General features: G+C 30.1%; 1 protein-coding gene across 1 annotated transcript in view; it reads right to left on the bottom strand.

Moving 5' to 3' along the window:
- The window catches only part of LOC145330768 (SCO-spondin-like), a 47,394-nt gene extending 37,751 nt beyond the window's left edge, over positions 1–9,643 (bottom strand). The window contains exons 1-2 of the mRNA XM_080175433.1: positions 9,585–9,643; positions 9,190–9,294 (exon numbers count right to left, since the gene is read on the bottom strand). Coding sequence (XP_080031559.1) covers positions 9,190–9,262 — 73 coding nt within the window. The 5' untranslated portion in view covers positions 9,263–9,294; positions 9,585–9,643. The remainder of the gene's footprint in view (positions 1–9,189; positions 9,295–9,584) is intronic.
- Between the last annotated feature and the right edge of the window lie 9,324 nt (positions 9,644–18,967).

The following is an 18,967-nucleotide window of genomic DNA, read 5'->3' as shown; positions in this document are numbered from 1 at the left end:
CTTTATGTTACATAAACATATAGGAAAGTTACTACTCACTGCTGTATTACAGAATTTCCGACCGATAACGTAAAAGGCTAAAAGAGAAGCTTTGCTACTAAAAATTCTGGGTTTTTGATATAAATCCTTTACGCCTGAATTGATAACAAAAGGAAGCTTATAGTTTGTTTTGACAGGTTTTCTTGGGTAGAACTGTTTTCTAAAATCAGCTTAAAAACCTAACTTTCAGATTTGATCAATAATATCAGATTTCTATATCTAATATTGGTTCCAGAGATGTGGCTCCTGACTAATTGATGTAAACTGATTTAATTGCTGTTAATATGAAAAATTGAAAATGAATAGTTAAATAATGTATCCCACAAGCCTCATAATTATATAAACATAATTAACCCTGATGTAAATTAATCATTAATGTAAAAGTTTTAACACAATTACTTTTTTATAAACCAATCAGGATTCAGCTTTAATAGTTTTAAGCTAGCAAGGGATAGTATTTTTCAGTGGAATATCATATTTCTATCTTTTAAAAAACATTTGAAAGGTCCACACCCCTGCCATAAAATATCCCTTTCTCATGATTGACTTCTCTTATTTGTATGTTCATAGGGCTCGGCAGCCGCGGGTGATGTTAAAATTCTGCTCAGCTGCATTATCAGCAGTTAATGGAATTCTGTCCAACTGCTAGAAGTTGTGAAGTTTTAAAATCAAGAAAAGGCAAATAAGACACTTGCTGCTCAGTTTTTTTTTCAGTCGCTGCCTTAATGCTTGTGTCGCAGCTGCTGAGCCCTATGAGCGAATTTGGATGAATTTGGTTGAATTGTGTATTAAATTCTTTCTGTGTTTAAATCGGGGATTTATAGATTTGTAAAAAGAAGTTTTAATTTTTTTTCAATCCAAGAATCTAATTACTCCATATTTTCATTCTATTGAAAAGATAGTGAAATGAAATAACCCACCCCCACCCTACCTTCTTTTAAAATCTTTTAACTTTATGGAATATGCATTTGTTTTTTTTTATTAATCTATACCTGCATCCCTGGTTTGAATCAAGATAGGATTTAGATAAAATTTAGATTAAGTAGTCGAGACGGAAGATTTTAGTATATTTGGAGAAAATATTTGTCTGACTTTATTAAATTAGCGGCTTCGTCCCCTTGTATAGGTAAAAAGGCTAATAAACATAGGAATAGGGCATAACTAGCAGAGGTGGTATATTCTACAATGTGTTGACCCCCAACGGCAGCTGAAATTACATAAAGGTATCGTAATTTTTTTCCAAATTAATTTCGTTGTAAATATAAGTTGTAATAAGTCATAATCCTTTGAACTTTCATTAGACCAAATAAAGGTTCTTTGCAGAGTCTAACTATTTTATAGATATTTCTGTCCTTTACTTATTTTCATTATTTAGTGATGTTAAAGGATAAGACATTGGACTATACATAAAGATGATTATTATGTTGATTAAAATATTAATTTCTGAATATTCAAATTATTGTTTGAAAAGTTTTATAAAGCTAAATAACAACACATTAATTTACGATACTTTGTTATTCACTGTTAAAGTCACTGACTATGTTTTAACTTTTAACAGAATGATTAAAAAAAACAATTTAATAAAATTCAATCGAAATTAATACGGATTCTTGAGACATGTTTTATTTCTGTTTAAAAAATTTCTGATAATTTCTATGGCGCTTAAAATGTAAGTGGCCTAAATTTGATAATGCTGTCAGAATTTACAGACGATGACATACTAAAAGTAGAAATACTTTACTACTAAAAATAAAATTACATCAAGTTTTAATTAGGAAGCAAGGCCTTTATTGATAACTTTAAAGTCTGCTTATAGGCAAATTGCTGGCTGCATCATTATTAAAACTTAAGCCTTGAATGACCATTTTATTTCTAAACTGTACATAACTTTTACAGCAATCATTAAATTTAAGTATGAAATCCACAGGACAGTTCTAACATGCCCAAATTTACCAATTTTTCCGTTACTGACGTATTACAGAAAGTTTAGCGCTTGAACAATCCTTCCTTTGTATATCCGTCTTAATTCAAATAATGTAATCATCACTCGAGAAATATGAAAAAATCTAATACATAATAAATCATAACATCAATATATAACTCAGAGATAAATGTACAAGTAGTTTTGTAGTAGATTTATAATGATAATAATCTTACATTTGATTATTAATCTATTTTTAACATTTTTAACATATTTTTTAACATTCAATTGTGAAAAACAGCTTTGCATTTAATATACCAGTTTTAATTATGTTTTTTTTAATGCATTTAAAATTGGAAACTATAGCACATTTTTTCTTCATTTTACGATTTTTTTATCCCTTAATTTTAGTTCTGGGTCTAGTTTAATCCCAGAGAAAGGAATACATGTCTTTATTTTGTTTTATAAAATGTAAGGCCAATAATCTGATAGCGAAGCAACTCTGTAATCAAATTTTGTGTGTCTGCCCGTCTGTTGTCATTAACTCTATGAGGAAAATGTGATTTTGCCCAAATGATAACTTCAAAAGACACCAGGATAATTCAAACAACAAGAATCTTGGATTACCCCTTTTTCAAGAAACGAATTATCCTCTACATAAAATATTTCCTAAGTCTTACCACTTGCGATGTTGTTAAATTTGCATTAAGCAGCTTTTCCCCCCATAACATAAATCTTTTATATATGTTTGTCAATGTCCCGTCTGAGTAAATTTGACCAGTCAGACAGACACACTCCATCTTTCTTTCAACATTTTTCCAAATTTCTCCATTTTAGATTATAATTTGACACACTATTGGTGTGTTAAAGTTTTATACATTTTAATTTGTTGTTGTTTGTATTTAGATCAGTGGCATGTGCAAAGTTTTACCTTGAGAAGTTAATAAAATTTAATGGGCAGACAACCCAAATTTTTTTTTAAAAATTGCGTTTTGAGTTAGCCTCCCTCCCCCCCAAAATAAGAGTATACAAAATATAGCTAAAATATCTTTTTTACTAAAGTATATTATTGTGTGGGTTATAGTATAACTATCAAATCCGATCAAATTATTGACCGATCAAGCTCCACAATTTCCTGTTAAGCTAAGTTTTAGGTCTGAGAAAGCTAATATAGGGAGGGGGGGGGGGGGGAGGAATCCTCTAAGAGTTATTTCTTTCATCGTATTATAAACAGTTTTCCGCGGATATAGAATGTACAATTATAAGATTAAAACCAGTTTTTTAGCCCCAAAGGTGCCGAAGGCACGGGCTAAATAATGTACAAATCTTAAATAAATATAATGTGGACCACTATTTCAGGCGTGAAATATTCTAGAAAAAAAAATTAAGGCCTTACTTCTCATTAATGCAAGTCTATTCTTCAATTTCTTCATAAAGTAGGAAAAAATACTTTATATCTACTGGTCCTATGATGGTTTTAAGCTATTACCCATGTTGACGCCCAACTCTAGTAAAAAATCAAACCTCCACATTTTTTTAAGCTCATGGGGTTGTAGCTAAAGACAATGTTTTTATCACGACAATGGTGCAAAGGGTTCTATTGCACTTGTCACGCAAATCAACAACAAATCATTTAAACAGGAATTTTGATTTCTAAAATATAAAATCTAGAAGTAATTTCAAAGTTAAAATTATAATTTTTGTCCATTTTCTAAATAATAAAAATCATTTTGGAAATTTCAAAATAATAATTCTATCGAAATGTTAAATTATTTTTAGATTTCTTTTTATGTAAAATTCCGACCCAGTTGTTCCCATGAACTATGAATACATTTTTTAAACTAATTTTAGAAATCGGAATATTCAGGGAAGGGAAAAGTTATGCGGAGAAATAAATGGAAATAATTTATGTTGTTTTTTATTATTATTGAAAAAGGTAAGGATAACTAAATAGCCGTAAATTTTTAACATGCACAATTAGTACCTACAGACAAAGGTCGTGTAATCCAAGCAATGGTTGTTTGCAACTATTTGAAAGTGTCTAAGAATCTACTATAAAAGTATTGATATAAAATTGTTATTAGCCAAATCCCTTATTATTAGCAAAATGATCAATATTAAAAGTTAAAACAAATTCAACTAATTTGATATTAATTTACATTAGAATGCAATAAACACAAAAACAAAACAAGAAAACATCAAGTAGTTATTCATGATTGGCAGAAGATATGAGGATATATTTTTTCTATTTATACCATAATTTTAAATGATCTTTATATATTTTATGGAATATTTATATCCACTCCTAGATATCATATTGCCCTAAAAAAATAACTAATGCATTTTTTAACATAATCTGATTTTAAAACTTAATTTATGAAGTGTCAATGATTTGTTATAGGCAAGCCCAAAAAATGTTATATTTTGTTTTACATTTAAATGTTTATTTTTGAGAGGTGAGATGTCTATGAAAGCATTTTAAAATTACCATATTATTTGTGTAAAGATTCCTGTACTAGAAAAGTACAATTAGAAAACTTGAGTCTAACTTATTCATAAAAAATGCCTGTTTTTGGTTTTTCTACACTAAATTTGAAATGTTATAAATATCGAATGGATTTTTCTTTAAAAATTGTGATTATTTGGACAATAAGGTATAATGTTCTGATAAATGTTTTGCCTTTATTTTGTAAATTTTTAAAAGACTGTTTCGTTTTTTAATTTACTGATTAAGATTGAAAAATTATCAGACCATAATAAATCATAATTTTTTATTGAGTACTTTGTACATAGTTTTAATCTATCAAATATCCACAGCTCAATTTGAGAGAAGGTGTCAAAGGGTCAAAGCTTAGGTCAACACGCGCATCCCCCCCCCCCCTGAGCTCTTTCCTTATGGGCCTATCATCCCAGGCCTCTTTACTATTTACCTTCCCCCCAACAAATAAGCATCGATGATCAAAGCCTAGCACTCATTAATGGTATATTTTATAATTAAACTTAAAGCTATAAAATTGCACTGTCCAGTAAGCACTATTTAACAAAATATGGTTACTATTAAATATTCTAATCTTAAACTATTAATACTAGAGCTCCTCCAAATCATTTTTTTTGTATTCAGAACAACCGTTGTTTTTCTGAAACACCGTAAAAGTGTCTGAATATGACGTCAGAAAAAATTAACAATCAACCAATGAGAGGCCGCTATATATTTTACCATTGTGAATACTGGATTCTCATTAGTTAATTGTTATTTTTTTCTGACGTCATAGTCAGACACTTTTACGGTGTTCGTTTTTTCTGTCACGATTTGCAAAATTTGAAATATTAGTGTCTTATATTGATCATCTTTAGCATCATACAACTTGAAGTACATATGTTTCTCGTATTCATTCGAATCCGGTGGATAGGAACCGGTTCTCATCCATACGAAAAAACTATGTCTAGCATCGTATTATATCCAGCTTTCTACGAATATAGAAATGTTCAATCATAAGATTAAAACTAGTTTTTTTAGCCGCTGCCTTCGGCACCTCGGGGCTAAAAAAACTAGTTTTAATCTCATAATTGTACATTCTATATCCGCGGAAAGCCGTTTATAATACGATGCGAGAAATAACTATTATCCTATTTTACACCTTGCTCCTTGAAATTATAAAATAAAGGAGCTAAAAATAGAAGAAAATACATAATAGAATATTAAAATCTGTACTAGTTGTGTTAAAAAATACTCGAAAAATTTAAACAATTTAACCAACCAACTCTTGGATTAACTTTTATCTTAAAGTCCTAAAAAGAAATTTGGATAGGTTCATTGATTGATAAATAACTACCTAGTCATGTTTTATGCTATTTTGCAAGGGGATACTATTACAACTCCTAAATGAATATTATTCTACCCTCTTGAGTATTGTTTTTTTGTTTAAAGCGAAGCTTTTCTATAATTAGGGTCGGTCCGTACGTCCGTCCGAGATAGTTAGCTTTTATTCGTTAATTTAGGCATGTTATAATTGTCCTATCGATTTCAAACTTTGCATGGTGATTCCTGTAGTAGTTAGGTACGATTTAGAAAGCATAGCAACTCTATAATCATTACCAGAATGTCCGTACGTCCATTTTAAACATGTTGATTTTTTACTTTTTTAATAACAATTTTTTATGTGATAAAAACATCCGATTGATCTGATTTTTTTGATTACTGATTCCTATTACAATGAGGTACAATATTATGAGCGAAGCATCTCTATAATCAAGTATTAAAAATGTCAGTATGTCCTTAAACAGAATTCTGTATTTAAGAAGTTTTGCAACAATATACGTTGGTATAATTTTGTCAAACCTCATATTTTCATATTTTGTATATTCAGTTCTGACACTCAACAAAAGTTAATGTTCGTCTGTCATATCGTTTCAGAGCTTCGCTTTTAGGATGTTGTCATCCTTGTTTTATTCACGAATATATGTTAATATGGGGGTAAGGGGGCACCTAATAAAAACAATGGAAATATTCTGGTAATGAACCTTCCAAAAGAAGTTTTAGATAAATGCCAAATTTTCCACAATTTTGTAAAATGTCTACGCATACATTATAAGCAGAGAAAATACAAATTTTAGCAAGGACATTGTGATAGATAAAAATAGTTAATAATTGAATTTTTACATTTAGAGAGTCTGATATCCTACCTCTTTTTACTTATTAAACATTATTAAGTCTATATACCAAGAATTGCAATATTTGAGTCAGGTTTAGACTTCAAGCTGAATTTTAAAGTTGTCAAAGGTTGAATTTCCTGAGGCTTACTGGCCTCTGAAGTGCAGCGGCCGAGCCCTGGCATATACTGAAATTAATACATAAGAAGGACGAAACATTTATTAAACCTATACTGGAAGGGTGAGGTGAGGGGGCATTAAATTATAGATAAGGCCGGTAACAGAATAATCCTGCCATGTTTGGACAGACCTATCCAAAATTTAGAAAATCTTTGCTTTGAAAAAAAATATTTTAACCCATGTAAAACGTGGAAATGAGGCATGTTAGCACCAAGGGGTTTTTACTTAAAGATTTGTAAATAATTTGACAGGGTCAGTATTGACCACACCACGTCATATTAGAGATATTAAAATGATAACAGTTAGTAATATGTCTAGCACTTGATATAAATATCTAGATTAGGGAAAATGCCTTCACCTGTAACTTGGCTCATCTCGTTCCTATGCACGGCTAATACTTATAGATAAAGGCTGTTCAATCAAAGATCTGTTTGTCTGGCAGCTGTTAACTAATTCAATAACCAAAATCTTTGCAAGATAAATCAGGTTGCAATTTTAGTGATATAGTACCGAAATCCCAACTTTTATGTATGCAATTTTCAGCATAATTACATTTACATGGATAAACACATACATTTGAATTATTTAGGCAATTTTATGTTATTGTAATTCTGTGGAATATAACCCTTATGACTATTCCTAGATAATTCGTAAATGTTCTTAGGGAGGGGGGGGGGGGGGGCAACCCACAAACTTAGCTTTGGTTTGAAAATTTGCAGTAAGTCCCTAAGAAATATTACAGTCAATAATTCTTTTGATTGTACGACCTTTAACGTGAAGTCCTAGCTGCGCATGGTAAAGAATTGCGTTATTCCTTCTAATCTAATAGGTACAGTAGGTCCAATTTTTAAAGTCTCTAAAAATGAAGATTTTGGGATGGGATAAGAACCTATCACCTTTCTAACTTCAAACAGATCGCGTTTTAAGCAAATGTTGATTTAGTTAGCTAATAGTTAGTATGCTGATCCCCAAACGTTTTTAACAGGGCCATCCGCTTAAATTATACACATTTAATAAATCTTAATAAATTGGTAAAAACTGTATCTAAACTTTTCCACCGATAATTTTATACAATAGATTATAACTTATCCCTGGATGAAACTACTTTCAAAGTGTAAATGAACAAAATAACCAAATTAATAAACCTCAAAAGAATTTTATCATTCTATAAGATCAAACAATCAAAAGATGTATCTAAAAAACAACTAATTAAACTTTATTAAATTAAAAAGAATGACAACATCCATAAGTAGCGAAGCATAAGAATTCATGGATGGGAATAAATCAAGAATAGAAATATATTACAGAAATAAATCACGAAACCTTATAAAATATTTTTATGTTTTATATATTTGTATTTTAAAGCTTGGCTGACAAATTAACGGAAATTACAAACTGGATGCCCATTGGTGTAGGGAATCTCCACAAAAAAATTCAGTCGTCAATCTTGAATAGCAGCTGATAAATGCATATTTCCCCCATAGCGTTACAGTCTGACTTATGGTCGGAGAGACAAAAGTAAACTGCTAAAACGAGTTTCGTTCAAAAAAGGGTGGGGGTAAAATTTATCACATTACAGTTAAATTTAAGAAAACAATGTTTTTTGAGGATAATGTACTTCCCAAGGAGCCACATCCCATACTTATTCTCAAATTTAACTTCACAGTTGAAACACTAAAATTAAAACTTAATCTAACTTTGAATCAACTAAAACACTCACACACACAAAAAAAACAAGATTTGAGATCTTAGTTAAGAAATTTTTATTAAAACATTTTTTTTCAAAATGTTTTATTTCACATTTTAAAGGTCAAAAATATAAACTTATAAAAATCTAAATTGTTCGTAGCGTAGATACTCTATAACTAACTTTGTCTGACGGTCCGTCGTAAATGCAGGATAAAAATGAAAGTTTAAAGAATCCTTTGATCAATATAAATTATATATAATCTTATCATATCGAATAATCGAATCATCTTATGATTAATTGATTCTGAACTTTCTGACCTAACTGTTACGTTCTAATTATTCAAAATTTAATTTCGATAGGATGATTATAACCGAGTTGACTATCATAGCAATTAGTTAAGGACGGACACAGCTACCCTACTAGTGGAACAGCTTCGCTTTTCAAACTTTATAAAGTATTTTCCCGTATTCATTCGAATCCGGTGGATAGGAACCGGTTCTCATTCATACAAAAAAACTATGTCTAGCATCGTATTATATCCAGTTTTCTACGAATATAGAAATGTACAATCATAAGATTAAAAATAGTTTTTTTAGCCCGTTCCTTCGGCATCTCGGGGCTAAAAAAACTAGTTTTAATCTTATAATTGTACATTCTATATCCGCGGAAAGCCGTTTATAATACGATGCGAGAAATAACTATTATTTACCTCTCGCTTCTACGAAGAATACTTGTTGACAAAGCAGAACAGAAAGACACAATTTGGTCACTTTGAGATTCATTTTGTGAGATTCTTATTTTCAACCAAATCACTGTAATTACCGGGCATGTAGAGATAGGTTTATAGGATTAATTTTTGTTTTTGTCATCTTCAATTACAGATCAATACTATTGCAATACTATTATCAAACCAAATAATTATGTAGAAGACAACAGAATAAATATAATTGAAAACCACTTTTCTAAAATTGTTTTTTTTTATTGCTTAAGGTTTCACAGAAATAATTCCTGTTCTAATGTTAGATGAAAATGAAAAAGACATGTTCTTTTTCTGATTTTGACTTGAACTAACTATAGCAGTTATCTTTATATCTGTACATCCCTAGTAACAAAAAATATTTTGGTGGATAACGGTTTGAGATTCTTTAACACACAGCTCTGGTGACACAATTAGGTATAATGATTCTGGTTTTTATTTGTAAACAAATTTACATTATTGTTCGTTTGTCTGTCTGGCTGTTTCTCTGTAACGCTAGTCTTATTCTCTGTGTTTCTTATACTATGAATGTACACATTCCCATGATTAACATTTTTAAAACCTACCTCTTATTGTTGTATTAGTCCAAATTTGATATTAGAAATTTCATTGAATATTTTTATAGGCACACAAAGACAACAGGACAAAAAAACATCTCAACTCTTTTATAAGAAGTAACAACTTGAATATTAGGTTGTATGTGGTACTCATAATCCTTACTAGCGGCTACGCCCCAAGAGGCAGACACACACACACAGATCCTGTTACTTTTATATAAGAATTTAGAATCCTTATTACTTTCCTAGTCTTTGCTTAACACTTCTCCTTCGCACAGAAGACACTCACATTATTTTACCTTTTCATATCTGAAATTGATAAATGTTGTTTAATGTGCTCCTCTTATCATCTACATGGCATACATGGATAGGTAAATGGATTATAAAATTGTCATTAAAAATCATGGCTTTGCTGACCTAAACATCACTTTAGAATAAAAACACTTTGTAAAGTTTTCCAGGGATCGGCAGCCGCAGCCGCGCCAAATAAAAAGTGACTGCAAACTTCTGTATTGTACAGTATTGTGAGAGAAAACGTCGTACTTTTTAGATAGCCTATCCCTGCTAATAAGAAAAAAATATGAATAATTGAATAAAAAATAATAACCAGTAATCAAAATACAAAATGAAATTTCTAAAATAAGAAAGAAAACTAAATGCTTCACTGTCTACCAATTTATTTATTAAACGAATAAAAAAGAAAGTATTTTTTTTAGGGATTTACTTGCCATATACATATTTTAAAAACCATGGTCAAAAAGGTTTTGTTATCATTTATACAGATGTTCTTCACAAAGTAAAAGTGTATCTATATGTCATAGGGCTTTGAAACAAGGGGTCAGTCACATTGAACCAAATTTTATTTTATAATTTTTATGTCATTTAACTATTTTATACTTTATAAATCCTTCATTAAATGACAGCTTATTTGTAAAATATGCAATTTTGTATTATTTAAAATAAATTATGTTTTTTTACATATTATGACACCTCGAAGAATACCTAAACTGGCCAAGCAAGAAATAATTTAAAGCTTCTATAACAATAGTGTAAAGTGTTTAATACACATCCCAAATTAAATCTCAATTATTAGGCCTTTTGTTATTTTGTCTTTTGTAAGTACGATGTTAAGGACTTATTGTAATCTCAAGTCGCTTCGGTACAAAGATCCAGATATACAAATATATCAAACATATTTCCAGTATAGCTTCGAAACCGATTAATATCCGCTGGATTCTAACCGGTTCTCTGCCCTAATGAAATAAAATATGTATAGCATCGTATTGCAGACAATTTTCCACGAATATTAAGATTAAATCATATGATTAAAAACAGTATCCTTAGCCCAGGACTTCGACCACTCGAAAACTGGTTTTAATCTTATAATTTTTCATTATGATATCCGCGGAAAGCTGACTATGAAACGATGACTATGAAACTATTAGAGTGTTAAGTAGAGGCAAAAGGATTGAACGAACACCCATAGGTAAATTTCGAAGAATCACTTTACATCTAAATTATTTAATGGTGTGCACAGGGTTTTGCCAAGGGGGTGTATTTCTTGAGGGAGTTAACACCACATATACAAATCTTTATTTAAAAATTAATTTCTCTGATTTTTTCTTTGATTTTAATTAAGGAAATATGTAAATTAAAGATATAATGTTAAAAATGTTTCAAATCTTAAGTATAGTATTAGTAACTTTATTTTACATTGATGATTCCATATGAACATACTAAAGAACAAATATTTCAAATTTATGAAAGGCTTTATAAGTTAATTATATACTGTTGTAACAATAATCTGTTACGTATGAAATGCAATGACATTATCTATTTGCCGCCTGGCTGGCGGTATTGGTTGTAGCAATTTTTAAAAGCGAATCTTTTCTATAATTAGGGTAGGTCCGTCTGTCTGTCCGTCCGAGACGGATGTCTTTCTTCGTTAATTTAGGCATGTTAGAATTGTACTTTCGATTTCAAACTTTGCATTGTGATTCCTGTAGTAGTTAGGTACAGATATTTTTTAGCATTCCAAATAATCTATCTAACCAAAGAGCATCTAACATATACATTTATTTTTGTATGTTAGTCCATTATTTTCTATACTTCATTGCTTCGCTACTTAATAGTGGTATTGTCTTAGCCATGTCTTCTCATTGATTTGGATATATAACATTCATACACAATAAATCATTACTTTATAAATAAGGCCTATTAGAGATAGTTGCATAAAATCTATACAGCATGGCCTAAATTTACTATAACATAATACAAATCACAATTTCTGTCATAATCGCTATCGAAAAAGGATATCATATATATATGTCTAACCCATTGATGATAAACAAATTTATACCTTTCATAGACAAAAGAAGTTGATTGTAAAGTTTAAACACTATTTGTTAGGATTAACCTATCATGATCTACTATAAGTTCCCAAAGTTTTAATTTAACCATTGAGAGATCGTGTTTTTAAGACCATTATTTGTATTATTTATAACATTGTATCGCAATTATCAGTCTGTGACTGTTAAACAGACTATCCAAAATATCTATAGTATTGTAGAAAATCTATGCATCGGATATCTCTAGCATATATATTATTATTTGTAGTTATTTGACAAAAGAATGATAAATATGAAACCTAAAAAGAGGACAAAAACACATGAAAATCACTTTTCATTAACAATCCTTCATTTATCAGAAAAGGGACGGTGTAAGTTTTTATGGCACAAAGTAATAGGATAGTTGTTTGTCTGTATGTCTTTATATTTTATGTGAGCATTTGTCTAACTGTATATATTTTTTATTGTCTGTCAGTCAGTTTCATAGGATGAAACTCATCAAATAGTTAAAAAAAATCGGGTATAGTCCTTTCTACGACATCCCTCCATAAGGAGCGATTCTTCGTATTTTTAAAATGGCTTTTTATAGGTTATTTTAGGTTAGGTTAGGTTATATTGTGTTAGGTGATTGCCCCACAGGGGTAGGTAATTGGCCCCGCAGGGTTAGAGCCCCCCGCAGGGGCTAGAAATAGGAGAAAAGCTACTGTGAAAAATACGAAGAATCGCTCCTTATGGAGGGATGTCTTGGAAAGGACTATACCCAAAAAATCTATTAAATTTAAATGTAAACTGTCCCTTATTTAAAGTAAATAGAAAAACATTTCTTATTTAACTTTTTTATAAATATTCCTCGTAGCACACATTAGAGCATACACCTCCCCCCTCCCCATGCCTACTTGGCCTTACTTATAAAAACAAAAGTACTAATCCTTAGCAGGGTTATGTTGAGTTTGGTTCTAGGGACCATTAAGAGCTTCTGTGGTGGACCAAAAAAAAAAAATAGTGGATTTCAGAGCGTCTGCTGTTTTCAACAGTTTTTAAACCAGTTTTACCAAATATTTACTTAAATTTTTGTCAAATTCAAGATAAATTATGGGTGTGTTTTACTATATAATTATACATGCTTCCAGGGAACGTGCCGCTTTTTATGCTTCTCACTGTTTCTATAAAGAAATCAAGAAGACAAAAAATAAATGAATCCACTTTAGATGTAAATATTCATATTACTTAAGGGATAGGTAATCTAATATTAGTAAATCATAATTTTTTTTGGTGCATGGTTTAGATAGGTCAGCTACTTTCCTATAGTTTTTTTTTCATTAAGATCTCTCTCACCTTATAAGATAAGGACGCAGTCGCTAATTTATTATAAATAAAAAATGCAAATTCTGTCATGTTGAAATGAAAAATATTTTGCAAAGAATTTTTCCTTAGACTGTTTTTTTATTTTTCAGAATAAAGCCCCGCATCGGTTTTCTGTTTGATCCTTAATTTTCTGAAGAAAAAAAATGTCTCAAACAAAAATAGACAATTTTAGTTAGATTCGTGTGTTCTATATTTTTAAGATAATGATAAATTAAATCCTAAAATATAAAGTGAAAGCATTCCCTAAAAGAACCTTGCCAGCAAGATCCCCCTCTTGTTTTTTAAATTAAATTGAATAAAGGTGGATTGGCAGTTTAATCCTAAGGTTGTATATAGCCCTGCGGGTCCTATACCTGTAGTGCTTTAAACCTGCGTGGCTATCCTCTACCCAATATAACCTAACTTAACAGAGAGTAACAAAACGAAGATGTTTCCCTTTCTCATTTCCATGTTTCAAAATAAAGAGGTTTTTTATGTTAGGCAAGGTCTTTAATTGAATTCGCCAAGTTTTATGTTTATTTCCACTAAGATCTTGTAAAACGTTAAACCAAACAGATATCATTTTAGTTTAGAGTGGAGCAAAACTATACTTTAAAAATATATAGATTAGCCATCCCTAATCTTTTAATAAAAAGTCCTAGATATTAGGTAGGAAGCCACTGGTCTACAGAAAACAGAAACATGTAACTATGTCTTTAGTCTAAAATCTCAATACCATACAAAGAAAATGTCTCATTTAAAATGATTTTTTAAAAAGACAAAAAGAGAAGTGGAGAAAGGGTTTGTTTGCCCAATGTCTGAAAATTGAATTTTAATTAAATTACGAAATATAAATGGTAAAATGCCAAGATTCGATAAACCGACGGAATGACCAAGTGATTTATAGAGTAGGAGATTAGCTGACCAATGATAGGCCAATATACATTTTAATTTACCAATGGTAAAATGTTTACGGGCCTAGCATTGGTAATTTAAATTGTAGGACGTAATTTTTCTATAAGCTGCTTCTGAACAGACAGACAGTTAAACAAAGTGCGTTGATTCGTAGATAGAAAATACATAACATTTTTTACGGATGGACAGACAGATAGACGGAAATAAAGAGTTTGATTTATAGAGTTGCATCGTTGCTTATATTTAGCTATAGTCATTTATTAGAATTTTAAATAATTACTTATTTGAATAAGCCTTTTAAATATTCATTGTGTGTCTGGTTATCATGTATTTGATGATACTTTAATAATATTGAAAAGTCATTTTTGTTAATAAATTTAGAATATAATATTTTACTAAAATTACTGGCTATTAACTATTGATTTTAAAAAGAGAAGCTTTCGATCCTTAGAGTTTGATAGTCTGTATGTCAAGTTAGTCTTATTTTTGAAATTAGAAAAGAATACCAAGTTCCTTTTTTAAAATAAGAATTTGTTTGAAAATTCGCAATCATAAATGTTTTCTTTCTTGTGAAGTAAAAAAATTATGAATCAAAAATATCAAATTGAAGAATGAATACGTGGTTATATTGTCAGGGGAAATTTTGTCGACAATTTATATTTTTAATATAGGCTTCATTTATTGGTCAGTTCGTTAATCCGGTAGGAGGGGAGAGGATGATATAAAAGGGAAGTTGAGGGGTATCGTTATATTAGCCAGCTGCAAGCATGATTTTATCGATTAATAAAAGCTACAAATAAATTTTTAAAAAAATTTTAACGGAATATTGGACATGTTTAACAAGGTTAAATATATCCATATGATGCAGAGTCATGAAAATAAATTGCATATTATTAGTTTAATTTTTAATATACAATCAATTTCTGCTTGAAAATTTAACAAATCACCGAAGTTCAGGGACAAACAGCTAAAACTCTCCCAATGCAATAATTTTTGTTGTCTTGTTCAATAACAGTTTCAAAAGAAACCCCTTATTATTTACGGACCTATGTATATATACATATTTAGAATTGCTGCGCTTCTAAAAAATGTGAAATAAGGCCAAATGATGAGTGAAATTGTTTGTTTACATAATTTCCTAATATGGCTGCTAGAATTTAAATATACTGTAATCCTAATGGGAAAAGAATAAATTTAGACGGATACCTTAATTTTTTTTTAGAGATTAAAAAACCGTTTTTTATGCTTATTGTTGATTAAGTTTGGTTAAGTAAAGGTTAGATGAGCCCCGCAGGACAGGTAACGGATATGGTCCAACAAATTTACAGTATTCTTCAGAGGCCAAAATATAAATAAGAAGGCTATGTGTGGTAGAAATCATGAAATTGGAGAAAAAGCACAAATAGCTCAGTTGCATTTTTATTACAATTTTGAAAGCTGCTACTGCTTAACAGATGTCTAAAAGTGGTGGAAAAGATTCACCAATGCCAACACAGACTTTAAAACAAAGAAAACTCAAAAATGTCTAAGTTCATGCGCTTTATTGCTATTACTTTCTTTGCTATTCATGATTATAGGTCAATAATACTTCAATCAATCTTTTTATAATCTACATTTTTGTGATTTTATAAAGTATTAGAACTAGAAACTTATAAAAGAAAATCACGATTTAGAAGAAATCAATTATATATCCTGAAATTGCTCCTTTCGTAGTGTTGATATCTTTCCAATCGTATATGATTTTGAATGGATCCCGTAGTGGTGAACAATTAATTCTAACAATATCCCTATTACTTCCTTTGGTCTATTGTTAACAGCCCCCCCCCCCCCCCTCGTCCTCCGGCAATAACTTTACATATTTCTATTTATTTTTCTATCAGGTTCTGTGATTCAGCAAAATAATTCCACTTGAAATTCCTGAAAATTTAGATATTTTGTAGTGTAATGTTGGTGTAAAACTTATTTTGTATCGTAACTAAAGGGAAGTGGGTTAAAATGGTTGTGGGTAAATTTTCTCTATAAATTGTTTGTCAGAATTCTGGTCTCTTGTCCCTAAAAATGTGGGGGATGTTGAAAAAGGTTAATTTTTGCGGAGAAAAAGGAGAAAATTAAACAAAAATTACTCTCCCCTTAATTTCGCACGCCCTTATTCCCCATCCTTTACCAAAAAAATAATATAAATTTAACTTATTGTACATATTAACAAAGCCCAAATTGTGCCAAAAATGATTCATGTGACGTCATACAAATGAGGGAGAAGAGAGGAGAAGTGGAAAAGAAAACCCCTAAAAAAGAGATGAATAATCCCTCATTTTATGACGTCACATGGATCATTTTTGACATAATTTGTTCTTTGTCTTTATCTTTATACAATTATCCTTTTATACAGAATAAATTTGTAAAAAATTTTTCCTAAAATCTTTCCCTTTCATGCATGATTTGAGCGCCTTATGCGAATATACTAAATGTAAGCCAACGCAATGTATACTGTAAAAAAAAGACAAAAGACAAACTTTAAAGTTAACAGACTTTCAAAATTTTCTTGGTATTTCTAGTACTTTTTAAAAATAGCTGCCATAGGTATATGATTTTTTACTAAATAATTAGATTTCCTGGTATTTTTCATTTAAGATTATCAATTCTTTCAATTTTTTAAAATGAAAATATATAAACAACATAAACATAAACAATACATTAAATAGACATCATTGAAAAATATTTGAAAAAATGGAAGTACAAATTGTTTGATTTTTACTTATTTTTTAGAGTATTATATTTTTGACATCTTTTATGTTTATATGCATGACAATAAAGTTGTAAATTGTGGGCCTGGCCCGTAGTAAGTAGGCATGATTCTTAATTTTATGCCAAGAAATCCGTCGCATTCACACAAAGTATCTTGTGGAGCACTGATAACCCCTCCCCGTCCTTCTCCTATTAACGAAATGAATTGTAATCAGGAGCGGGGGTAGTTTTTAGTTTGTTTGTTTATCACTTTAGGTTAGGTTAGGTTGCTTGATAGTAAGTACTTGACCTTAAGTAGGACCACAATTCTTTAAAATTAACACTGGGATCAGTGGGGGTTCTTAATTGCTCAACTGGCACATTGTGTAAAATCACCACGTATTCATTTATCTACCATCATACACAACATAAATGTAATCAGTCGACACAAAAGAATAAAATTAGAAATTTTTCAACTTTTTGTAATTTTGTGTATGTTTTTAAAAATATTATACTTCTTTTATTAAATATTTTTCACATTTAAATATTATTATCAACGGCAATACGATCTTTTTACTTTACAAAATAAATTTTCAATTCTGACCGTCCGTCTGTCTAAAACTAAAGATCTTGGTAACCCCTGATCCGATAAGGCTCTGCTTTTAGGAAACAAACCTACTGGTCCTATAATAGTTTTAAGCTATTTCTTAGCGGGTCGATTAAGTCTTAAATTAAGTAACACTAAATATTTTTTTGTTCAAATACACTATCTTTTAGAAACCTTTTAAAAAAGTCCTATGCCTCGGTCTTTAGCATTAATTTTATGCAACACATAATGAGTTAAAGATAGAAAGTATGGGTTTAGTTTGGAGATAAAAGGATGGGTAATGGAAAGATTAATTGAGAATACATAAATCTCAGCCCAATTAAATTCTTTTCTGAAGCTTTTGCACTCTATGAGGTGAGGATTTTGTACTCTCCCTCAAGGGAGTTGGAATATTACATTTTCTCCCCTCATAAATTGTTAAGATTTTTTCTCGTATTCATTCGAATCCGGTGGATAGGAACCGGTACTCATCCATACGAAAAATCTATGTCTAGCATCGTATTATATCCAGCTTTCTATGAATATAAAAATGTACAATCAAAAGATTAAAACTAGTTTTTTTAGCAAGTGCCTTCGGCACCTCGGGCCTAAAAAATCTAGTTTTAATCTCATAATTGTACATTCTATATCCGCGGAAAGCCGTTTATAATACGATGCGAGAAATAACTATTCTTATAATTTTTTGAGACATTTTTTACACATCCCCCTCCCCCGACAGCCAAAATCATGTTATTGCTTTAAATTTTACTTTCCTTTCCCCTTTTCCCTGGTATTAATGACATATTCTTTAGCATTTTAAACAGGAACGCAATATATGTATACACACATATACAGACAGAGAGAATACGGAATACCCTTCACTTTCAATTTTAATTTTAAGAAACAAAAGGAATTTTTTTTGGGGGGGGGGAGCACATTTTTTCTAGAAATATAGGTGATACAAATATAGATTAGCTAATACAGTAATATCCATAAGTGTCGCAACAATATTAATATCAATTAAATCTTAATTTTTTATTTTTTCAAATAACCCTAAAAGGTAAAACAAATCTAAAAGGTAAAACAAATCTAAAAGGTAAAACAATGGCCGATAAGTTAATGTACATAGCCAATGATGAAACACAAAATTACCCCTTCTGTAAATAAAAATTATTGTTGAAACTTTTGGACACTTATCCAAATGAACCAACCAATTACAATTCAATAAAAGTCCTCAAAGTTGCAAAGAAAACGAA

Source organism: Acartia tonsa, chromosome 10 (genome assembly GCF_053477335.1).
Source record: "Acartia tonsa isolate MP-2025a chromosome 10, ASM5347733v1, whole genome shotgun sequence".
NCBI lineage: Eukaryota > Metazoa > Arthropoda > Copepoda > Calanoida > Acartiidae > Acartia > Acartia tonsa.
This window is presented reverse-complemented; position numbering and strand designations above follow the sequence as displayed.